The 26,464-nt window shown below is 38.6% G+C and overlaps 2 protein-coding genes across 2 annotated transcripts; one reads left to right on the forward strand and one right to left on the reverse strand.

The window, feature by feature from the left end:
• Positions 1 to 385: 385 nt before the first annotated feature.
• Positions 386 to 6,005, forward strand: LOC121383565 (neuronal acetylcholine receptor subunit beta-4-like). The gene is made up of 6 exons (XM_041513653.1): positions 386 to 424; positions 1,564 to 1,673; positions 2,417 to 2,612; positions 3,186 to 3,510; positions 4,617 to 4,805; positions 5,413 to 6,005. Exons 1-6 carry the CDS (start codon positions 386 to 388, stop codon positions 6,003 to 6,005), a joined length of 1,452 nt encoding a protein of 483 aa, XP_041369587.1.
• Positions 6,006 to 10,011: 4,006 nt separating this feature from the next.
• Positions 10,012 to 20,718, reverse strand: LOC121384758. The gene is made up of 2 exons (XM_041515302.1): positions 20,597 to 20,718; positions 10,012 to 13,041 (listed from the first exon to the last, which is right to left on the reverse strand). Exon 2 carries the CDS (start codon positions 13,023 to 13,025, stop codon positions 11,976 to 11,978), a length of 1,050 nt encoding a protein of 349 aa, XP_041371236.1. The 5' UTR covers positions 13,026 to 13,041; positions 20,597 to 20,718; the 3' UTR covers positions 10,012 to 11,975.
• Between the last annotated feature and the right edge of the window lie 5,746 nt (positions 20,719 to 26,464).

Below are 26,464 nucleotides of genomic sequence, written 5' to 3' on the forward strand. Positions count from 1 at the left end.
CTGGATCCGGTCTCCGTACACCAAGGTCACGGTTGCCCGTGACCCGGTGTACGAGACTCGATACTCCAATAACATTCCATATGTTTTCATCAGTTCCCCCAGGTGGGGGGGGGGGGGAGGTCGAGAGAACAAGGACTAACGTCCGTCTTCATCGTTGAAAAAATTTGAATGCGCGTACAGGAAACCGTCGTAGCTTATATACAGCTGTTAATGTCTTGAGAAGTCACATCGGGACGTAATTCGGTGGTAGAGCGCTCGCCTGAAATATAGGTCCTTCAATGTTCTCGGTACTTTTTTCCATTCCAACCAATACCCGCCGACTGGTACATAAAAACTGACCTTTACTCGTTTGTTTCCGTTTCAGTATTTTTCTAGATGGCTGAACATGGATGCCTTTACATGGTTGGAAATTCCTTCTGACACAGTTTGCAGCCATTTCTAGGCCTGATTTTGGCAAATGTCCCAATAGATGACGAGGCAAAGCTGAAATTTTGAGCTCGACCCAAATCGGTGACCTTTTGACCTCTGATGACCTACTTTTGGGGTTCATTTGCATATTATGATATGTAATCGCTAGAGGACTTCAAAACAAACATTTTGAGTGGTGAATTACTATGATAGGGTGATTTTAAGGAACGTTATTCCAAATTAAGTTTCCCCTACCCCCAAAATTTGCTTCGGAGTTTTTCCCACACACTATTCAGTTTTCAGGGTGAAAGTGACAGAAAGCTACTCGATACGGAAGGCTATCACCTCATGTTATTATCTACATGCATAGACCTATCGACAAAAACCTATGAGCCTTAGTCCCTCTGGTGGTACCAAATTCTTGTCTGGCCCATGGACAAAAGGCCGTGATATCTACTATCTTGCCTTTGGAAATGTGCAATAAATCAGTAAATAAATCCCTTGCTGCCTTTATCGGTAGAAGTAACTTGTGTAATGGAAGCAGTTTTATTTTAATTCTCTCTCTCATTCTCTCTCTCTCTCTCTCTCTCTCTCTCTCTCTCTCTCTCTCTCTCTCTCTCTCTCTCATTATCTCATTCTCTCATTCTTTCTCTCATTCTGTCTCATCTCTCATTCACTCACTCTCTCTCTCTCTCTCTCTCTCTCTCTCTCTCTCTCTCTCTCTCTCTCTCTCTCTCTCTCTCTCTCTCTCTCTCATTCTTTCTCATTCTCTCTCCCATTCACTCTCTCATTCTCTGTCTCATCTCTCATTCACTCTCATTCTGTCTCATCTCTCATTCTCTCACTCTCTCTCTCTCTCTCTCTCTCTCTCTCTCTCTCTCTCTCTCTCTCTCTCTCTCTCTCTCTCTCTCTCTCTCTCTCTCTCTCATTCTTTCTCATTCTCTCTCCCATTCACTCTCTCTCATTCTCTGTCTCATCTCTCATTCACTCTCATTCTCTCTCTCTCTCTCTCTCTCTCTCTCTCTCTCTCTCTCTCTCTCTCTCTCTCTCTCTCTCTCTCTCTCTCTCTCTCTCTCTCTTTCAAGTGTGTCTAAATGTTCATATATTAGATTTTGTTTTTAGATCTCCTTAGTTATTAGTTTTTGTATTTGGTAGAGATGGACGGACGAGTTCCTGACGTGGGAGCCCGAGGATTACGGTGGGGTTGATATGCTGACCGTTCCAGAGACGTTTATCTGGAAACCCGATCTCCTGCCCTATAATATGTAAGCGTTAGTCATCTTATCTTGCCCGTCTATCTTTATAATCTTATAGTATGTATTGTACGATGACATTTTTGTTTTTTAATTTCATTTTGCCCTCGAAAGTCCTTTTTTTTTTTGTACAATAAAAAATAAATGTATTTCCATTGGATGAAAGGATAACTTTTGTAACCTCTACTGTAATTACAACACCGTTTCATCCTAAAAAAAAACCCAAATTGTAAATAATTTCGGTTTGATTTAACGTAAGAAGAAAAGTAAACGTGTTTTGGAAATTATAAAAAAAAAAATTCAATTTTTATGTGCAATTTAAAAAATATTTGCTTCATAAATAAATAAAACTAATATATACCAATGTCATAGTAAGAAAATTACGCTTTCGGCGTTATGGACGCCATTTTAGTTTATGGACTGGTGTAGTCTTCATACGAGATAACTCTATTTATTAATTTCACTACAAAGGGACCGACAAGAAAATACAAATCAGTTATCTCATTATAGCAAGACTATACCAGTGCATAAAACCAAACTACTGTGGTTTGTATTAGTTTTATTTATTTCTAAACCGAATATTTTTTTAATTGCCACAACCTATTGTCGATATTGGGAGTTTTTTATTTCCAAAACACTTTTACTTTTTTTCTTACGTCAAACCAAACCGAAATTATTTACAACCCCCCCCCAAAAAACACACAAAAAACAAACATTTATAGGAGGATGTGATGTTACTGTTATGTATATTCCAGTGTGGATGGCAGACGGAAATTTGGCTCCACGGAATTCCTCGTGAAGATCATGGCAGACGGCCGAATTTTTTGGGACCCGGACTTTATCCTTGAAACCCGGTGTCCGGTGGATATCACGTACTTCCCGTTTGGTACACAGATGTGCCAGATAGAACTTCTTAGCTGGGAACTGGACCGGAAGCAGCTAGCACTAACGGTTGTATACAGCTGCTATTCCCTTTATCACACATCTTATCTGTACCAATACATTTGGTAATTTTAGTCGATCAGGGCCCCGTTCGACGAAGCGATCTTAGTTAAGATCATCTTAAGTGCATAAGGTCGTTAGGCGCTTCGGGTAATCTCAGCGCTAAGGTCGCTTTGTGCATAGACGTACGGGTTCCCATTTTTGTAAGGGGACAGGACGATTTTTGCCCAAATTAAACAACAAAAGTGCCAGAATCTAGATTACAACGTTTATTCATATTGCCATTATTGCCAAACAGCTATTATAGGGTTGCAAACGAATCTCCACGCATTTTTATATAGATTACAACTAATATCGTGGGTAGAATGCATTGCTTATTTATTTTCCAAATCAATATGGTTGTGGATTGACGTACCATAGGCCGTGTTGAATCCATATTGAAAATCATCTAAAAACAGTTCCTAAGTTTAACACTGAATTTTTCTCAATCCCTCTAGACAATTATTCCAAATATTATTTATTATTTTATTATATCATCATTATTTATAGTCATTACTTAATTATTTCTCTTTCTCTTTTTAGACACCCCAGAAAATACCAAGTCTAGACTGGTGTATTAAAAACGGCGAGTTCGACATCAAAGGTTCATCCATTGTTCACTTCAAGGAGTGGTCGGTAGACATCTTGAAATTCAGCCTCGTTTTGAAACGACGCGTCCTCTTCTACGTATTCGCTCTGGTCCTGCCAGTGGTCCTGCTCTCGCTTCTCTGCATCGTCAGCTACCTCGTTCCCATGGAGTCTGGCGAACGCATGACCATCTCAATGACGACGTTACTGTCGTTCACTGTGTATATGGGCGTGGTCGACGAGCTGATGCCAAAAACCTCCGAGAACATTTCCTTGTTGGGTGAGATGTTAAGATACGATTCTTGTGGCGTCATTAATTTTTTATAAAAAGGAGTCCCATGTGTATGTGTATTTATTAAAAATATTCTTCTAGTAGCAGGGGAGTAGTCTTGTCTATACCTGGAGGCGGGGAAAGGGGTCGAATATGAACCTAGCGGATCCTTTTAGCAATATTTCCCCATGGCATCTATATACACTAACAGGCAAAAGAAACTTATCACCTTGTTCAGTAGGTCCATAAAGAAAAACCAAGACAGTTGTGTTCTATATGATGATTATTTTACTGAAAGGAAAGAAAAAAAGAAAAAAATGTTGTATTTAACGACGCACTCAACACATTTCATTTACGGTTATATGGCGTCAGACATATGGTTAAGGACCACACAGATTTTGAGAGGAAACCCGCTGTCGCCACTACATGGGCTACTCTTCCGATTAGCAGCAAGGGATCTTTTATTTGCGCTTCCCACAGGCAGGATAGCACAAACCATGGCCTTTGTTGAACCAGTTATGGATCACTGGTCGGTGCAAGTGGTTTACACCTACCCATTGAGCCTTGCGGAGCACTCACTCAGGGTTTGGAGTCGGTATCTGGATTAAAAATCCCATGCCTCGACTGGGATCCGAACCCAGTACCTACCAGCCTGTAGACCGATGGCCTACCACGACGCCACCGAGGCCGGTTTTACTGAAAGGAATAATTTTTCAATGTCTTTACAAAAAAAAAGCATTGCCATATCGATAGTGCATTTGCTATAAGGCCGAGCGAAAGAGACATGGGGTCAAAATTAAAAATTACACAATCAGTCCCTTCAAAGGGTGCTTCTAAAGTCAAATCATGGGACAAGACATGTCCTCAGTAGCATGTGTGACCACCCCTTGCATCAATACACGTCAAAACACGTCTCCTCGTGGATGTCGTCAGTCGCCGGATGACGTCAGCAGTAAAACCTGTTCAAGCTGCTGTCGATTTGCTGGGGGAGGTACGCGTTGTCTGAACTGTAGATCAAGATGATCCCAGAGATGCTCTATGGAATTCATGTCTGGAGAACATGATGGCCAAGGCAATACGTTGACGTTAACGTTGTTGAGATAATTCTGAACAAGTCTGGCTGTATGAGGTCGTGTATTGTTATGCTGCAATCGAATCGGTTCCGCAGGTGGATTGTCCGGATGTAGCGGTCTTCAGCTGGCGTTGTGACCCTTGGTCTTCCCGGTCTTGCACGGTCTTGTGCCTGGCCTGTCTGCTGATAACGGCTCAACAAGTTGCTGATGGCGGCTTGACTGCAGTTGAAGGTTCTTGCAATCTGCCGTTGAGAGGCCCCATATCGGCCATACCGATAGCTCTGTTGCGTTCTGCTTGGGTAAGTCTCGGCATCTCTCTGATGTTCTTTTTGATACTGCTTCCTTGCTTTGTCCCACACCGGTATTTATGCAACAATCATGCACGAGCATTTTTAACAAATTCAAATTATGCTGTTTTTCATTTTTCATGACTGCACGAAATTCACTAAATCCGGAAACAGTGACTTTTCGGAAACACAGGGTGTGTTTTGGCGAATGTTTTCTCATTACTTTCAAACTTAAATATGAATGCGATAGGAACATATGGGAAGTGGTCAAATTGTTGCCCCCAACTCGAGGACGAAACATCGGGCACGTACCCACCTCCTTACAGATTGTGCCCCATCCATTAGAGATTGTGCCTCATCCAGACATTTTTCATACAGCGGAGCGGATAATTTTAACATGGTCATATACCACTAAGGTTTCGAGCATGTCTATCCCAAGCCCTGTCTCTGGATAGTCAGATTGTGCCCCATCCAGATATTGTTCATATAGGCCTGATTATTATTCTTCTGTTTTGTAAACTTGACAGTTTAAGGGTGCTTTTATCTTGCAGTTGTGTACGTGACTACTCTTCTGGCTATCAGTCTGATGACTGTGCTGGGCAATGCTACTGTTCTCTTCTTCTACTACCGCTGGGGTAAACGCATGTTTCCTGACCGCACATCTCCACACCAGGCAGACGACACCAACAGCGGCCCTGGCGGCGAACCTGTCTCCACCGTGTGGAACAACTGCCAGCCTTTGACGAAGAAACCCGATTGGCAGGTGAACATCACACGTGACCATCGACATTCGCTTAGTGTTCTGGGCAAGTTGATTGAACACGGAAGCGGAAATGAATCCGGCAATGTCATTTTTGAATCCAGGTCGGAATCTAATATGGTCTTGAATGAAACCAATTCAGACCTGACGACAAATGTTTTGAATAAAAATACCACGCCTCTATCTGCTGCTGCTGCTACTGCTGCAAACAAGAATGAACATGTCGCAAACTCTACCAGAAAGCGTTCTGCGTCTGAGATGGCCAGTCTAGTTAACTTGGTGCTCATGTTTGTGGCCACGTTTTTTCTGCTGGCTGCGATACTAGTAGTGGGGGTCATCATTTGGGAACACTCGTCACGACCAGAACCTACTGTGCAACAATAACGGACATTGTAGCAAGATTTGTAAGGACTGTCCAAAAATACGTGCATTTTCACACGGTAGCAAGATGTGCCAGTACCGTTCAACAGTAGCAAAATCGCGTGCATCATTAGGTAGCATTATTAGTACCGTCGACCAATAGCAACATTACGTAGATTTTCATAAGGCTGTGAAATTCATTGGATAGCAATAGTAACATCACGTATACTTGTACACGGTATCAATATTCGTTGTCTAACAATGGTAACAGCACGTACATTTTTACAAGGTATTGAGATTCGTTGTCTAGCAATAGTAACATCACGTAGATTTTGTTTAAGGTATTGAAATATGTCGCCTAGCAATTATTGCTAAAGTAACATCACATTTTTATGGGGTAGCGATATTCGTTGTCTACCAATAATAACATAACGTATAGTTTTACAAGGTAGCCATATTCGTTGTCTAGCAATAGCAACATCACTTAGATTTTCCCAAGGTACCTAATTTGCTGTCTGACAAAAATAGCATCACATATTTTATATCTTCAAGGTATAAAAAAATTTTGTTTTGCAGTAGTAACATCACTTGTATTTTTTACAAGGTATCAATATTTATTTTCTAGGAAAAGTAACATCACATATATATATTCACACGGTATTAAGATGTGTTTTCTGGTTATAGGAACATCACGTGTATTTTTTTTACAGGGTATCAATATTTATTTTCTAGAAAAAGTAACATCACATATATATTCACACGGTATTAAGATGTGTTTTCTAGTTATAGGAACATCATGTGTATTGTTTTTTACAGAGTATCAATATTTATTTTCTGGGAAAAGTAACATCACATATATATTTACAAGGTATTGAGATTTGCTGTCTAGCAGTAGTAACATCACGTATAATTGTACAAAGTAGCGATTTCTGTTGTTTCGTAATAGTAACATCACGTATATTTTCATAAGGTATCAAGATTTATTTTTTTAGTAAAAGTAACGTCACGTAATGCTTACAAGATATCAAGATTTGTTGTCTTGCAATATAAATATCACATATTGTTTTGGGGTAGCAAGATTCGTCGTCTAGCAATAGTAATGTCATAGATGTTTACAAATATTGAGATCCGTTGTCTAGCAATAGTAACATCACGTATATTTTTCCAAGGTATCAAGATTCGTCGTCTAGCAATAGTAACATCATGTATATTTTTCCAAGGTATCAAGCTTCGTCTAGCAATAGTAACATCACGTATATTTTATAACGTAGCGAGATTCGTTGTCTGGTAACATCAATGTAGATGTTTTCAAGGTATGAAGATTCATATGTAGTCTAATTATATAACGTGGAATTTTACAAGTTAGCAAGAAAGGTCAGTACCATTCAATAACAGGAACATGGCGTAGATGGGTTTTCAAGATGGCAAGATTAATTAGTCAAGCAATAGCAGCATCCCGTGCATTACAAGATTTCTTGGTACCGTCCAATAGTGGTAATACCACGAAAAACCCCCACATATTACAGCATGACGTGGATTTGTAAATATCACTAGCATCAATATTCGTTACTTGGCAACATGACTTTGGTGTTCATCGGGTAGCAGAATTATTCAATTGCCGTTCAAAAATAGCAACACCACGTAGATGTTTTTTTTATAAGATAACAACATTTGTTAGTAATGTGCAACAATTGCAAAATTATGTAGTTTAATAATATGTTTATAACATATGTTAGTGTTGTTCAGTAAAATCACATTGGTTATTTTACAAGACCACATACATTTTTACAAGACTTGGAGATTTGTTAGTACCGTCCATTAATAGTAACATAGTAACATAATTATGCTGATTTTTATAAGGTAGAAAGATTTGCTAGGATATTCGAAGAGTCTTTCAACAATTTGAATTATATAACGCTTGGGGGCGGGGGCGGTGTGTGTGTGTGTGTGTGTGTGTGTGTGTGTGTGTGTGTGTGTGTGTGTGTGTGTGTGTGTGTGTGTGTGAAATGCATTACAAAATGTTACGAAGGAGGGGATTGGGTATTTATCTAATGTAAAGATGCGTGACGTTTTCAGAATCACGTGTCATTTATATTTATATTTATAAATTAAATAGTCATGACCAATTTTTCTATAATAGATTATTTTTAGTATCTGTTTCTATGTTTCTATGTTCATTTATTTATTCATTTTGTTGAATCATTCTGCTTAAGCACATGCAATACTTATGTATTAAAATACACAATATTATATGTCAATGTGTACAGCTGTCAAAAAACAATTCTGCTAAATAAATTGTTGTATGACACAATTTAACTGATATAGAATTAATTAACAATAAATTAATGTTTATTTGAGTGTAAGTGTTCCTCATATTCCAATGTGCCTGAGCGTAATATATATTTTTTTGTTCTGTTGGAACATTTTCTACATTTTCATTTTGTTTCCAGTGGCGGATCCAGAAAATCCATTTATGGGGGCCCCAGTGACATGAGGGAATGCCAATCGAACTTCGGGGGAGGTTTGGAGGGGATCGTTAAAAATGAACATTAATATACAATAAAATTATTATTGTCGCAAAATTTAGGGGTGGGGGGGGCGGGTCCCTGGGTCCCACCTAGAACCGCCTCTGGTTTCAGTGTATAATCATTAAATATGAATGACCTTTAGCAGTCTCAGAAGAATGTACCATACAGTACTTTAGATTTTATAAAGAATGTTAATTCGTTTTGTTACAGAAATAGCCGTCTAGCTAAGATCGGATTAATTATACTGTCTGTGTGCACGGCTGTTTTAACATGAACACATTTTTAGATACAAAGAGAAAGAAAAAACCCAACATATTCTTAGCGAATTTTACCGGTCTTCTATTCGCATTAAGCTGCGGATCCGTTATTTTGCAGAATTCTAAAGAAAAACCAAATTACAGTTCGTAGTGAACTAATTTGTGTCTTAGGCTGGCTATACGAGTGGGAGGAAACTCAAATTACAGAAGAGTGTTAAATTAAAAGCTTTGTAATTATTAGTTATCTCCCTTGCATTAGTGTGTTAAATATTGTCTGCACAAAATGTGTCAGGGACGATAGATATATACTCAGGAAAAAAAGAGAGAATATTTGACATTTTAAAATAAATGTCAGTCACTATTATCGTCTGTATAAAGTACAAAGATATAATGTAGAATTGAATGTCAGTAACACAGTTATCTTCTCCTGACACTTATATGGATGAGCCTTTGTTTGCACTCTCACATTCCTGTTAGTGTTGGTGTGGTCCATTATTTCTTTCCATCAGTATTTTATCGAATCACATTATTTTTCAATTGGTTAAAAACACACACATACACATACCATAAACAAACAAATGGTAACAAATACAGCTGTCTATTAACAAGTACTCCACGACTTGTATATTATAATATTAAGTTCAAAGACTGCAATACTTGGCCCCGTTCCACGAAGCGATCTTAGCCCTAAGATCAACTTAAGTGCATAGGGTAGCTATGCGCTTAAGGTAATCTTAGGGCTAAGATCGCTTCGTGGAACGGGCCAAGGCCCGTAGCCAATGCCCCCCCCCCCCCCCCCTTACCGGTGACTTTTTTTTACAATATGCCCCCGGATCCCCCTAAGCAACTCGGGCGTTTTGCGCCTTCGTGTGAGGCACTTCGTGCCTCACCATAAGCCAAAACGACCCCCCTCTCAAAATCCTGGCTACTGGCCTGCAATAAATATATACATGTGTATGTGATTATCCCGAATAGTGTGCCGATTGAGAGTTAGACGGACATGCGGACAGTTAAACTCGCTCTCTGCCACCAGGGACGACTCCATCACGAAAACGCAGGACCCCCCCCCACCTCACACACACACACACGCACACCACCCTTTTAGAAAGTGTGTGTGTGTGTGTGCGTGCGTGTGTGTGTGTGTGTGTGTGTGTGTGTGTGTGTGTGTGTGTGTGTGTGTGTGAATGCCCCTTCAGGTTAGAAATAGGCCTGGAAATTCACAATATTAATCACAAAACAAAAGCGTCGAAGTCACTCGTATTTTAATCTGTGTAAATATCGAGATACGACACCAATAACATTTTAGGTTGCAGACTACCCGACAAAACAGATTTAATACAACCAGTGTAACCACAATATTAATGACAACTCCATTTAAAGAAACCCGTGTTATAATGAACAACATCGCATCACACTCATTTTCTATTAACAAACGATTTTTACTAAAACGATTGTTTTGATACACAGTATTATGTATAACATATTACAAGTCTAATGTCCGCAAACAGCCAGTGACTGAGTATAACGCAAATCAAACCACAACGCATTTTTTAAGAACAGAATCATCAGGTACGTGTGAGCGTGTACATACTTATAGTTGCAGTTTAAAGAATATTTTTAATATTTAAGTACGCGTATTTAAAAGTTCTTCTTCATGTGATCTGATGCATCCATTAACTTTTTATCTTTGGTTTTTATATCCAATCTAGTTCACATATAAAAAAACACCTCTTTTTATCCATATCGCAGCATTGGAAACGGGTTATTTTTCGATTTATCGTACCATGTACTTAAAATAGTTGACGATATGCTTGAATTAGTAAACAGTTATATATATGATGGCGATGTGAAAGTCCCGCTTTTAAATTAAATCTGGAGTAGTTAAATTGTAGTCTGACACGACTGATATATTAAGGGCCGTGGTATGTGCTATCCTGTCTACTAATGGAAAAATGTAGCCGGTTTCCTCTAAGATTGTGTCAAAATTACCAAATGTCTAACATCCAATAGCCGATTATTAATACATTAATGTGCTCTAGTAGTGTCGTTAAACAAAACAAACTTTTAACTTTCTAGTCTTTGAATGATTATAAATAAAGTCAAGACATAGGTTCTCGTTGATCAATAAAACTACATCGCAGCAACTTGGTTAAAACTCGAAACACTTTAACGTCTACTTGAACATAAATAATAATAATTTATCTGTATCCAATATCCAAGTTAAGTTAATTAACCTTTGAAAAAATAAATCCAGATAAATATACAAATACATTTAGGGCTGTTCCATGACGGAGGTGAGGGGTATAATTATTATTTTATACCTGGCGGGGCGTATGCAGTTTGTTTTCTCGGTGCATACATGTTTAAAAATAAAATTATGTTTTGTGGGTGTTGGATTTACAAACAAATTGCCTCCAGCCCCGAACCCCCTTCCGCTTATTGTGATCAACTCTGGAAGAGTCCTTAGTTAAAACCCGTTTCTGTCATGGTTACAATCAACACACAAACTTATTTTGTGGGTGTTGAGTTTACAAAAGATTTCCTCGAACAAACACCCTCCCCCGACCCCATTGTGGTCAATTTTGGAAAAGCCCTTAGTTAAAACCCGTTTCAGTCATGGTTACAATCAACACACAAATTTATTTTGTGGGTGATGGGTTTACAAACAATTTCCTCCAACAAACACCCTCCTCTGACCCCATTGCGATCATTTTTGGAAAAGTCCTTAGTTAAAACCCGTTTCATTCATGGTTGACATCAACACACAGTTTAAACGACTTTTCGTTACTTGCAGAAAAAACAACAAAAAAACACCAACATGAGTGATTTTGAAATCACCATGTAAAAGCAATTTAGTTTAGCTTGTAACGAGAAGAAACCACCACCAAATGCTCTAAAGTAAACCGTGCTGTCTTTTAGCTAGAGCAAGATATGTTTCACAATAAAGTATTTTCACAGCTATATATATATATATATATTTGTTTTTCATACTAAATTTATAGAGTAGAACAATTGTCACCTCACAACTAGAGAAGGTCATCTCACGCTAGATGAAGTCAACTTATGGAATTGTGGATCGACAAATAAAATTTAATCCACGGCTAGAGAAAGTTGTTTCACGTCTAAAAAAAAAGGTCTTCTTTTTGAACAAAGTTATCTCACAGCCACAGAAATAGATCATCTCACGGACAAAGAAAGTTGTCTCACGACTAGAGAAAGAGTCGTCCATATCGCTTATCTACATGGTCGAGCGATCCTGACGATGCTGTATCTCTCTTGGTAGGAACGTAGTGATGGGTATTTCCCAAGCCCAGTGTACCCCATTTCTTCTTCAACCCTAGCGTACCCCATTTCTTCTTCAATCCAAGGGTACCCCATTTCTTTCCTAGGTACAACATTCCATACCGCTTCTCTTCGTTCGGGAGACTGTCTCTTTTACCAAGATGGAGGGTACCATACCTCTTTCTAAGATCTGAAGTGCCATCTCGCTTTCCAAGATGTAACGTGCCGTATCGCTTTCCAAGATTTAACGTGCCGTATCGTTTTCCAAGATTTAACGTGCCGTATCGTTTTCCAAGATTTAAAGTACCGTATCGCTTTCCAAGATTCAACGTGCCGTATCTTTTGTCCAATGAATTATCTGGATATGTTGATGCATGTGTGTCATACACGTTTTGCTCGTAGTGGCCACCTAGCACAGCGTTTCGCTTGCGGATATGAGGCGAGTTGTAGTGCTTCCATAATGTTCCTAGATTACTGGATCCGTATCTGCTACCCATGTTAAGAGTTCCCCAGCGTTTGTAAATGTTTCCATTTGCGCCATATGGCAGGTCCAAAACGACGGACCGTTTCTCCGTTACTGGTATTTCGTACACGGTGGGTCGCGACACTGGTTTCGGACCCAGGAATAGCCTTCCAAATCGTTTTTTAACCGTATCCAGAGATTCGTTCAGGTCATCGTTTTCAAACGGATCATCGCCATTAACGAGAGCCAGGTAGTCAGTGAGACATTTCGTAGGATCGGCGATGCAGTTTTTACAAATTTCAAAGGCAGTGACGTCCGTGCAACAGTCGTCTGGCGGCAGACCCAGGCCAAACGGAAGCTGTTCACAGACAAAGCACGTCTGGAGTACGTCATCGTCCTTACCACAGGCCGTGGACGTCATAACAGTAGTTGGTGTTGTGACCACGCCCCTCTTTCCGAGTACAGCGCATATCACTGATAGCAAGCTGCACCCTACAAGTGTAAGCGCTTGCATACCTTCAAAGACAAATCTGAAAAATATGAACAAAGATGATTTTAAATCACCATAGTGTCCCTCCCATATTGGTCCGACGCCAGCTTGCATACCTTCAAATGTAAACTGAAAAACTGACAAAGATGATTTTAAATCACAGTGTCCCTCCCATATTGGTCCGATGCCAGCGAACAAAGGTAAATTGAAAAACTGACAAAGATGATTTTAAATCACTATAGTGTCCCTCCCATATTGGTCCGATGCCAGCTTGCATACCTTCAAAGGTAAACTGAAAAACTGACAAAGATGTTTTTGAATCACTACATTGTCCGATATTGGACTCCTAATTTGATTACTTTCAAAGATAAATTTGAAAGAAAAGAAGGAAATGTTTTATTTAACGACGCACTCAACACATTTTATTTACGGTTATATGGCGTCAGACATATGGTTACGGACCACACAGATATTGAAGGAGGAAACCCGCTGTCGCCACTTCATGGGCTACTCTTTTCGATTAGCAGCAAGGGATCTTTTATATGCACCATCCCATAGATAGGATAGCACATACCACGGTCTTTGATGTACCACTCGTTGTGCACTGGCTGGAGCGAGAAATAGCCCAATGGGCCCACTGACGGGGATCGATCCCAAACTGACCGCGCATCAAGCGAGCGCTTTACCACTGGGCTACGTCTTGCCCCTAAATCTGAAAGGGGTCTTATTTACGAATATGGGCCTATTTTTTTAAATTCCTTAAAAAGTTTTGTGGATTATTCAAAGACATAATTGGCCCATTACTGATAAAATAACGTGAACAATAACGTGTTAAAAATCGCGATATGCACACCAGTACCGCGGTTGTTATTGAGTATACCGAGTTATGGTTGCAGCACTACTAATAGCACGAGTACTCTGATTGTTATGGGCTAGACGGACATTTGGACAGATATTGAGCCCTTACAAATGTCGGTCTAGGTCTCTTATAGTCGGAGTACTCGGACTACACTACTAACAACATTTCTTATATAAAACAAGGAAATATTGACATCAAGATGCAAATCTAAACATAGTGCCAAGACCTTTAAAAAATACAATGTGTGAACGTGAAAACTAATCCCCAAACTCATTTTAACAACAATAGGTTTAGGTGTTTTTTTACCATTCACTGGCTAATATAAAGCTTGTTTTCCGAACAGTCTGTAACACGTCGTCGACCACGCAGTTTGACGCAGATCAAAAAAACATTGTTATGCGAACACGAGCTCATAGGCGTAGGTTTATAGGTGAACATAGGCGTACGGGCTCTCTTTTTTTTTTTTTTTTTTTTGGGGGGGGGGGGGGGGGGGGGGGGGGGGGCAGGCCGAGTTTTGCCCAAATTAAACAAAAGTGTCCGAATCTGGATTACGTTTGTTCATATTATTATTACCATTACCGGTACCGACAAACAGCTATGTAGGGTTACAAACGAATCGACACGCATTTTAACATGTATTCGAGTACTCGGCACGGGTCGAGTCTAGCAAGACTTGAGTCCGCTCACAGGACTCGAGTACCCGTACAAGTAAGACAATGTAGAGCATTAATTTCAGCAGTAACTAACCAGTGATACAAGTTACACAATAATTATATGATCATGAACTAGTTTCTCTTTTTAAACTGGCCGTCCGTCCGTCACAATACTGAACGTAATCCACCGGTTTCTAAATTAAGTCGCGTACTCGGGTCCGGGTCGAGTTTGACCCTTGAGTACTCGAGTCCAATATTTTGAACTCGTGGAGGCCCTAGCTCAGCTGTCTGTGATCGTTCTATTAAATATGTTCTTTAGTCTGCATCGATCGTCATTAGTCTGAATCGGGCGCCGACTTGCTATAGATTTTTTAAAGGAAATCAGTCTTTAAGGTAGATTCATATTTCACAAGCGACTCTGATTGGCAAGTAGTCGACCCAGCGAGTCCTGACCTGGAGCTTGTAAAACTTTTAGAGTCTAGACTCGAGACTAATAGAGTCTGAGACAGTAATGTCATGACAACGTCATACAAAAAAATATTAATGGCATGTCTGTGACGTCATTTGAGATTGAGTCTGGACTCTAAAAGTTATATAAGCACGGGGCCAGATCCGTTTATACCTAACCATCTTAACAATTGATTACGGCAATCAGCGATGCCGTGGAAATTGCTGCAGTGTTTTAAATTTTCCGAGTCATTTATTTTGTCATGGAAATTTCCAATTTTTCATGTCACTTTTGTTAGTTAATTATTTATTTTGTGGAATATGGACAAAGTAAACTACTCTCTTACACATTGACAGGAAAACTGCTGTGGAAAATGCCGTGGAGACTATTTTTCGCACGGCAGATCTTTTTTTTTTTTTTTTTTTTTTTTTTTTTTTTGGCCGTGACCTAACCCGTAGCGCTGACTTTGATATGTTTTCTCCATAGTCAGGGGCGAGATGCAGGCCAGTGGTATAACAGTCGCCTGATGCTCGGTCGATTTACAATCCATCTCCGTCGGTGGGCCCACTTGTTGATTGTGGGCTGTTTCTCGTTCCAGCCAGTGTTGAACAGCTGGTGTAATAAAGGCCGTGGTATGTACTATTCTGTCTGTGCGATGGGGAATATGTCATATGAACGATCCCTTGCAAATGGAAAAGATTAGCCCATGGAGTGGCGACAATGGGTTTACTCTCTTATTATCAAATAATCTGTGCGGTACTTATACGTCCGTCGCCATATAACCGCCATGAAGTGGCGACAGCGGGTTTCCTCTCTCAATATCTGTGGTCCTTAATCATATATCTGCCACCATATAACCGTAAATAAAATGTGCTGAGTGCGTCGTTAAATAAAACATGTCTTTCTTTCAGATTTTGAGAGGAAACCCGCTGTCGCCACTTCATGAGCTACTCTTTCCGATTAGCAGCAGGGGATCTTTTATTTGCGCTTCTCACAGGCAGAATAGCACAAACCATGGCCTTTGTTAAACCAGTTATGGATCACTGGTCAGTGCAAGTGGTTTACACCTACCCATTGAGCCCTGCGGAGCACTCACTCAGGGTTTGGAGTCGGTATCTGGATTAAAAATCCCATGCCTCGACTGGGATCCGAACCCAGTACCTATCAGCCTGTAGACCGATGACCTAACCACGACGCCACCGAGGCCGGTTCACACACTAACAACTAACAACTGTTGTTCTTTTTCTATATCAATCTTCTGTATGTGTGTGTGTGTGTGTGTGTGTGTGTGTGTGTGTGTGTGTGTGTGTGTGTGTGTGCGTGTGTGTGTATCTGTGTACATGAGAGAGTTAGTTTGTGTGGGTGTGTTGTTGCTTTGGTATCATTTTTTCTCTTTTTTTTATTTTGTGCAGTTATGTCTATACATGTGTGTAAGGTAATGTTTCAGGGCCCCATCCCTGACATTGCCAAATTGTTTTTCCTGGGACAATAAATAATTTTAAAAAAACCCAAAACAACAACAACAACAACAACAACTAACAACTAAAACCGCTGTCCTGGACAGACAGTCCAGATAGCTGAGGTGTGTGCCCAAGACAGCGTGCTTGAACCTTAATTGCATATAAGCACGAACATAATTTAAAAGAAAGAAAGAATAAAACTGTTTTGAGTGCGTCGTAAATTTAAAAAAAATTCTTCTACACAGTCGATACTTTTCGTTTCGATACCGTAACTAACGTTCATGGTGCATTCAGTAAATTTGCACTTCCTCCTTTGACACAGGTTCGTTTATTGCTCTTCCGCTTATAATGCGGCGATCTGAAATTTATTACACTATTTCACTTAACTCTTCGTTCCTTTGTTCCAAACACCTTGTTTGTTATAATGAAAATACACTTATAATACTTCATATTCAAGCGCGCGTGCAGTGGGATCTGTACTAAACCAAGTAAGGTTTGTTTTTTTTGTTTTTTTTTTTTTTTAGGTGTTTTTTTTTTTTGGGGGGGGGGGGGGAGGGGGGGTGTCGAGACGTGCTTTCATGGAAAATATATTGGAAAAAAAGAAAATTCGTGTGGAGCAGAGAGGGGACACGCGCCTGATATGGGACTTTTTGACTTTTTCGTGCACCGAAATGTATTTTTGTTTGTAAGAATAGTTTTGTTGTTTTGATTACTGAAGTAGATCTAGGTTTAAGATGAATATGAATTCTTGGTAATATAGTTAAAACATTTATATTGTTGGGCATCAAAGACCTCCTGATCTGTTGTATCATTGTGAGTTGACAATTTCGATGGACTTGTGAATGTTTGTCAAATACTCCACAGTCGTTATTTTTCATTAAGGACGATGTGATCATTTTAATCATGCTCAATGATGTATCTTGAATCGTGCCTGGAATACTTACGCATCCCCTCTCCTCTGTGATATTTTGGTTTGGTTGGGTGAAAAAACATCCTCCATATTAGGACCACCTTACTCCCCTTCCCCATTATTACAGCTATTGAAGGTCCACGTTTAAAGGGACTATCCTGAGCGTGTGCTGCCATTGTTTACATGTTGCCGATTAACAGAGACTTTTTAATGAAAATAATTGTATATTAAATATATATTTATGCATAACAATCAGTGGCTGTATATCAAATGTGGTCCTGATCGTTCTAGTGTTTATACCAGTTCAAACTTCATTTCCTAATATATATATATATATATATATATATATATATATATATATATATATATATATATATACAATTTTTTTCGCACGTTCAAACTTTAGGGAGTCGAAATCTAGTTTGGGCTACTTACAAACAGCAGGACGACCACAAACCTATTGGATATACAGACACTGATATTCTAAACAAGAATCTGTATTTAGTATGTAATTTTGGTTCTTATAACATTTTATTAATTAGAAACGTTTTACAATGATAGCAAACTCATGATAGTGCTTTTAAAAGTTACCGGCTCAGCCAATTAATTTGGACTTTTATTATGTATATATAGTATTTTTATCAGATGCACTATTATGATATAGGCATGATGATTTTGAATTATGAATTATTTCTGCACCATGTCATCATTCTGCAAGTGCTCGAGGACACATTTTTTTTCATTTGGCCCTACATTACTCTTCAGTTTAGTTTGCTGAAATTCAGAGGGATTAAAAAACCCCAGACATATGTAGATTGTACTGTCCTTAAGGTCAACGATAAAAATCTGTTACGGTGTTGGCGATATGTTTTTCACAGATATTCACTAACTGCAAACAGAATATACATTTTAATGTTTTATCATGAATGCACAAGCTTATTTCTAACATTATCAGACATTCGCTTAATCAAGTACTCAGTACAATCATAAGACAACGATAGTATACTCTGGGGGTAGAAATTTTAACGAATGATTTCATTGATATCATTGATATTTCCAAGGCTAATGTAACCGAACAGCAACACTAAATACGACGTGCGTTACACTCTGCAACGAGCATTCTTTGTTAATTCACTTACATAATTCTAACCATGGTTCGCCGCTAATGTTCTATCTTGTTAAATACCTGTTGTTATTATTCAGTGACAATATTATTCGTTTTGTTCAATTTGAAATAATCCCAAATTTATACATTAAAGTCGGCATGTAGTTGAAGAATGACCAAATATGACTGATGGTCTACAGTTTTATGGTAGAAACCCGCACCCACTTTATAGACTTGGACTTCTGAACACCATCAAAATATATTTTATATGAATTTTATCCGCAGACAGGACTGGACAATACAAACGTTCATATACATATACATACACATACACATACACATACACATTACACATTACACATTACACATATACATACACATACACATACACATACACATACACATACACATTACACATTACACATATACATATACATATACATATACATATACATATACATATACATATACATATACATACACATTACACATTACACATTTACATATACATATACATATACATATACATACACATACACATACACATACACATACACATTATACATTATACATTTACATATACATACACATACACATTACACAATACACATTACACATTATACATACACATACACATACACATTACACATTACACATTACACATTACACATATACATACACATTACACATTACACATTACACATACACATACACATACACATACACATTATACATTATACATACACATACACATACACATACACATTATACATTATACATTATACATATACATTACACATTACACATACACATACACATACACATACACATACACATATACATATACATTATACATTATACATATACATTATACATATACATTATACATTATACATATACATATACATATACATATACACATACACATACATATACACATACACATACATATACACATACATATACACATATATATACATATACATATACATTATACATTATACATATACTGGTCTCAGAGAATTATCATTGGGGTTCATTTTGGATACTTCTACAACAGTGGATTCATACAGAAATAATTTTAATGAACTTTGCATAAGTATCTTTTCTGCCTTAAAAAAGATCTAAATTAATAATAATTTTAACACAACTACAGTAGCAAATGAGTGTATATGTTTGGTGTACGCGAATCGAGATGCAATAAGGATTTATAATGTTGATATATTTTTAAAATTCATATGACACTATTTGGAAAAGATAATAAACCCACATGTATTTGATTTGTTTCGCAAATGTTGTTTTATTTTATTTTTTAAAAAACAAACTGATCGGCTCGTTCAATACCTAATTTACTTTTGATTCTGGTAGTCTGTGATCGGTATTTTCCGAGAGAAAAGATAATATTGTGCTTTCCTTTCAAACTAATCGCTAAAATATTTAATTTACTTTTGATTCTAGTAGTGAGTGATTAGTGATTATTAGTGAGTCATCAATAAAGAAATGAATGGATGAATGAATGAATAAAGAAATGAATGAATGAATGAATGAATGAATGAATGAATGGGTAAATAAATAAATAAATAGGGTAAAGTATCGAGTATATCATAAGCTTAGTCATTATATAACCGGCCTCGGTGGCGTTGTGGTTAGGCCATCGGTCTACACGCTGGTAGGTACTGGGTTCGGATCCCAGTCGAGGCATTGGATTTTTAATCCAGATACCGACTCTAAACCCTGGGTGAGTGCTCCGCAAAGCTCAATGGGTAAACCACTTGCACCGACTAGTGACCCATAACTAGTTCAACAAAGGCTATGGTTTGTGCTATCCTGCCTGTGGGAAGCGCAAATAAAAGATCCCTTGCTGCCTGTCGTAAAAGAGTAGCATATGTGGCGACAGCGGGTTTCCTCTAAAAAAAACAGTGTCAGAATGACCATATGTTTGACGTCCAATAGCCGATGATAAGACAAAAAATGAATGTGTTCTAGTGGCGTCGTTAAATAAAACAAACTTTACTTTAATTCTTATAAAGGTTATCGATCATACCGATAGACATTGAAGATGAATAAAGAAATAAATGAATGAATAAAGAAATAAATTGAGTAAAGTATCGGGTATATCATAAGCTTAGCCATTAATTAAGTCTTATAAAAGTAACCTACCTTATCGGTCTACTCACAGAATGTAAAACCGGCTATGCTATGATCTGTCACGAAGTCGGAATGACAACAAGAGGTCATTTATAGACAGTCGATGGTTGCGTGATTGGCTCTGTCCTTCCACCCCCGTCTATTTACAGTCACATCAGAACGTGTGTCTCTCGAATCGACGAGTTTCTCATATTGGTAACAAGTGCTCAACATAAGCGATTATGGATTATAGATTTGTATTTGATTAAAGGTTCATGTTCCACTTATATTGCATGATACGTTTGGTTGAAATTTTGGGTTTCTTGCTGAGAATCTGAACGACAAGGGGCGGGGCGTAACCCATAGGTAAAGTGCTCGGCTGATGCGCGGTCGGTATGGGATCGATCCCCGCCGGTGGGCCCATTGAGCTATTTCTCGTTCCAGCCAGTGCACCACGACTGGTATATCAAAGACTGTTGTATGTGCTATCCTGTCTGTGGGATGGTGCATATAAAATATTTCTTGCTACAAATCGAAAATTAGCGGATTTCCTCTCATCCAATAACCGATGAATTAGATGATTAATAAATCAATGTGCTCTAGTGGTGTTGTTAAACAAAACAAAATTACATATAACTGAACGACAAAACCGTAATACATGATCAGGGTCGTATCTCCGCACAATGCAGAGTCAAATGGGCGTTTGGCAAAACAGTATTTTAATATCTTAATTCCATGAATCTCTATACAGTGCCTCGTTAGTAGGAGGACAGCCACTCCCAAGGAGATCCTTTAGTGGAGATTTCATCCCTTTTACATAGTCTCAGAGGACTGCCATTCCCACACTAGTTTACTAAATCAAAACTAGCACCGGGCAGAGCATATTAGATTAGGTACCGATGTGTTCACATGCACTCATGAATCACTGTCAGAACAGTGATGATACCAGGTGTTATCGAAAGGTGAACATATCCTGCCCCACCGGTGGCACCCGTCATCAGCACTGCCACCACAGATGTCAAGTATACCACTTTATCTAAAACGATGAAAAAATAATCACTGTGCTAGAGTTTCACCAAACAGATGAATGTTCTTGGTTGTCTGTTGAGAGATTCCATTAGACTAAATCAATCTCCACTGCCGATGATGTTAACATTTACTAATAAAACTGAAATAAGCACCGTATCATCACACCCAGGCGGTACGCCAATAAAATGAGTGTGGCACCTTACAATGAAGGGACATACCCTAGTTTTAACCCGTGAAAATGCACACTAAGTTTAGTTAATCTACAAACCTGTAACACATTTGTATAAAGTTACAACTGAGTGAAACATGAGTCTGTGACTTTGAAATGGTGAAATACCCTCTAGAAATAGACTGAAACTCGATTCCATAATTATTACTTCTCAGACGCACGTGCGTTATTAAAAATATGAGAAATGTATTTTGTGATATTTTAAACACCAGGATGACCAAAAACACTTCGAATGTAGGGAAATTGATAATCTAAACAATAAAATCTAAGTAAAGTATGATTTAAGTTATCAAAAACGGTTATAATAGTAAAAACAAATATGCGTTAGTGTTTAAAAACTATGGTATGTCCCTTTAATTTACATGTAGGAAAATGGAGAAATAAGGAGCGTGGGTCAAATACCATACCACTGACCTCGCCGCTGAAGGGGAGCTATCACTCTCGCTCTCCATCACTTTGAGTTTAGTTCAAGGAGGAAGGAAGGAAATGTTTTATTCAACGATGCACTCAACACATTTTATTTACGGTTATATGGTGTCAGACATATGGTTAAGGACCACACAGATATTGAGAGAGGAAACCCGCTGTCGCTACTTCATGGGCTACTCTTTTCGATTAGCAGCAAGGGATCTTTTATATGCACCATCCCACAGACAGGGTAGTACATACCACGGTCTTTGATATACCAGTCGTGGTGCACTGGCTGGAACGAGAAATAGCCCGCCCCACCAATCAGAGTTGCAGCTACTTTTACTTGTAAATAGCAGTTCCATTTTTAGGGGTATTGTTTTCTGGTTTTAACCTTTAGTGTACTCTGCATAAAGCTGTACATGAAAAGTGTGTTTATTTACTGGATAACACCCCCCCCCCCCCCCCTTAGGTCGACCCCCGAATCCCGTTGGGGGATTCATTCTTTTTTTCTTTTTTTCAAAACTCCCAACCATACCTCACGATATGTATATGAAAGATTTCGCGGTATGTGCAAAACCAAAATCTGTGGGAAAGTGCATATTCGAAAGATCCCTTGTTGTTAATAAAGAAAAATGTAGCGGCTACGCCCCTTAAGAATCACAGCCTACGAGTTGTACTCGTAAAATGATCTAACGAACACGAATTATTTATCGAATACACTGTTTAATTACATGAAACTACACATTGCCCGGCCAATCCTGGGAATTTGTTACTGCTTTTTTTTGTTAACTACACAAAGGGGGGTTTGTTGTTTTGGGGTTTTTTATAACTTTTTACGTCTCGACTGAACACCACTAGTTGTAGCGAGAACAACGGATCGCTATTGGATATCCAGAGTTACAGTAACGGGCATAAGAGGAACCCTTTGTATTGTGGCCCCGGACCAAGGGCTCTTTTATATGCCCCCACCCCCACCCCCACCCCAATAATGTCCATACCACTACAGTTGCCTAGTTGTGTTGCACTGTTTGAAGGAAAAAAAAATCATTGAATGTTTAAAACGCGCTCTATTTTATAACCGTCAAATCTTTCCCCATGAAAACAGACGTCTGGGTTTGCTCGAAGGGTCGAATCCCGTTGGGGCATTTCATTTTTCCACCCTTTTTTTTTCATCCAGACAGGCAGATTTAACGTCACGGTAGTAGCCACCATGGACGAAATGTGCTGTTTTCTTGTGGGAAAGTGCATATAAAAAGAAAGGGTTGTCCTGAAATGTAGCGGTTTTTTCTTAAGGACTACGGTTGTACGATAAAATGATCTAACGAACACGAATTTTTATCGAATACAACACTTTAATGTACATAGAATTTCCGTTCCCCCCCCAATAATTTGGCCCGTTGAGGGGGGGGGGGTGTTGTTGTTTTTGGGTGTTTTTTAACTTTCGTCTCGACTGAAGTAAAAGTTGTACGAGAAACGGATCGAGATTAACGGCCAGAGTTACGGTAACGGGCAAATAACTTGTATTGTGGCCCCGGACCTCCAGAATAACTCGCGCCTTCGGCGCTCATTTAATTTCCTCGTCTTTGTTTTTGATTATTATTCGACATTATCTCTGCGGATATAAAAACGTTAAAAGGTCAGGGTCGTATATTGATTCAAGGTTGTCTTTTGTCACTTCATTTGCAATAAATAATCACAAATCTACTTTAAATATTATATCAACAGCCATTAAGTGCTCGAGTTGAAGTTTATGAGTCGCACAAACACAATGCTTTTCATAATGAATACTGCTGGAAATAATGACTTGTGTTCGTGGAATCATTTGAAATAATTCGATTATTAATTGCATACGTGACCAATGAAATGAATTGTTACAAAAGCTTTTACATGTTCTTTACTTTTGTTTCATTGATCACCGGAAATGCATAATGTTCTGAACATATTTGAATGAATTCGATCTCTTTCGCATATAGCCTAATGTTGTTTTCTCGCTAGGGGGGTGGAGGTGGAGGGGGTTATTAATGATATTATCGCTAATTCACAACAGCAACGAACGCACATTAGGTACATCGTTTTTCAATGATGAAAGGCTTAGTTGGAAAACGTTCTGAGGACGGGAATGGAAACCACACCTCCTGCCCATACCAACATTTATTAATAATTGTGCTCTCCTTTTATCGAAGTAGTCATTTTCAAAATTTGAAAATGTTCCAATAAATAATAAGAAAAACCAAATTATACATTTTCTCAACTTAAGCTGGTTAATTAAACAAAACAAACAAATGACCAAACAAACAAACAAAATGAAAAAAAACCCACCTAGAAACCTCCCTCACCCCCCCCCCCCCCCCCCCCCCCCCCCCCCAAAAAAAAAACCCAACCCAAAACAAACGCAACATTCATCGCAGTAATTTATGTTATTTTAAGAAATCACGGGCGTAGGAAGGTACCAAATTGGGGGTGGGGGACACACATATATAAATATAAATACATTTATAAAAACCATCGCTGCTGCATGCCCCCACCCAAGCTCCGCTTCCTACGCCAGTGGAAATGTATTTCAGGCCTGTAGCAAGCCAAACATTATTTGTATGGCCTATTTTAACAGCACGATGCATTGACGATATGAGACACTGCCCCTCACCCATATTTTGCATTTTTGGATATTTTGAAGCAGAACTTTGTGTTTCGATGACTATGCTTAGCTGTATTTTATTTCAAGCAGGATTAACGACACCATGCTAATTGTTTTTCATCTAAACTAAAAAGCAGGCTAAGGATTGGTTAAGCCGAAGTTTGTCCGGCCTTACCACTTCCTACGGCCTTGTATTTAATGTATTTAATTAAAATAGTTTTGAAGTAGGGCCTCCACGAGTCCAGTATATTGGACTCGAATACTCGAGGGTCAAACTCGACCCGGACCCGAGTACCCGACACTTACACAAGATGATAATGAGACAAAGTAATATAACGTAAAATAGCATTATATAGCTTAATTTCAGCACTGAACATGAATGCCAAATCATGCCATTGTATTGCATTTAGAAACCCGTTGATACGTTCAGTATTGTGACGGACGAACGGACGGCCAGATTAAAAAAGAAACTAGCAAATAGTCATATAATTATCGTGTAACTTGTATGTTGATTAGTTACTGCTGAACTAGTTGCTCTACATTGTCTCACTTGTACGGGTACTCGAGTCCTGTGAATGGACTCGAGTCTTTGCTAGACTCGACCCGTGCCCGTGTACTCGAGTACTCGTGGAGACCCTATTTTGAAGACTGCTACATATCCAAGCATTAACCTGAGTACGGTGATTCCTCTTGAGTATTGCAAAATACTGCAGATTCTTATTGATTCTTCGAATGGGCATAATAAATAACAATTACACGAAGCCAACAATGATCGAAAATCTGGTGCCTGCGTCAAATTGTCGTCTTAGAACGGAACTTGTAACAACCCGCGCGCGACGTACCATATAAAGTAAGCTGGTAATATCGGTTATCATTGTACTAAATAGAACTGAACTCATGTAAATCAGTTTTTATGTTTCTGCAAGAATTACTGAGCCAGTTCCTGGGATCGAAAATACGAATTTTACCAGAAATATCTTGCAGGATTATACATGTCCCTGTCACCATTAAAGACGCTCTAGCATGTTTTCCGCCAAAATAGAATTGTAACATGGTTAACATTCCAATCATACTTTATTTCTTTTCATATTCATATGCATATATATATATGAAAAGAAATAAGGGATGACATCAATCCCACATCATTGCTTTTACATCTTTGTACTTACACTGTAGACAGACATAAGTGACATTTTAGACAGACATAAGTGACACTATAGACAGACATAAGTGATTGAAACTTGGTCTCCAGCACGAAGTGTTCCCTTATTTTCTTTTTCTTGGTATATTAAATAACTGTTGGATTACATAGGGCGGGGCAGTGTTTACAGAGTTTACGGTGTGTATGAATTTTAAAATTAGTTTGCTCCCAATTTGAATTCGAATATGCGTATGTCACATGCAACTCTAAACTAATTTGTTAAAATAATCAGTATTAGTTTGTGATTAAAAGATGCAACTCCTACGACGAGTTTTTAATAAAGACTCTCGTGTGATTGCCGGTCGATTCCAGCCTCATTTAATGAACAGGTCAGAACCTTCTGGCCAAATAACGGAAGTGAGGAAGGAAAGTCCATGTTGCGATAAGTCCCGAGGG

This window comes from Gigantopelta aegis, chromosome 10 (assembly GCF_016097555.1).
Source record: "Gigantopelta aegis isolate Gae_Host chromosome 10, Gae_host_genome, whole genome shotgun sequence".
Taxonomy (NCBI): domain Eukaryota; kingdom Metazoa; phylum Mollusca; class Gastropoda; order Neomphalida; family Peltospiridae; genus Gigantopelta; species Gigantopelta aegis.

Bases quoted from the DNA above. Each gene is read 5' to 3' on its own strand.
- LOC121383565 (XM_041513653.1), top strand. From the start codon at position 386: ATGGATGCCTTTACATGGTTGGAAATTCCTTCTGACACA. The intron at 1,674-2,416 runs GTAAGCGTTAGT...TGTATATTCCAG, and splicing joins GATCTCCTGCCCTATAATAT to TGTGGATGGCAGACGGAAAT. The intron at 3,511-4,616 runs GTGAGATGTTAA...ATTCTGAACAAG, and splicing joins CGAGAACATTTCCTTGTTGG to TCTGGCTGTATGAGGTCGTG.
- LOC121384758 (XM_041515302.1), bottom strand. From the start codon at position 13,025: ATGCAAGCGCTTACACTTGTAGGGTGCAGCTTGCTATCAGTGATATGC.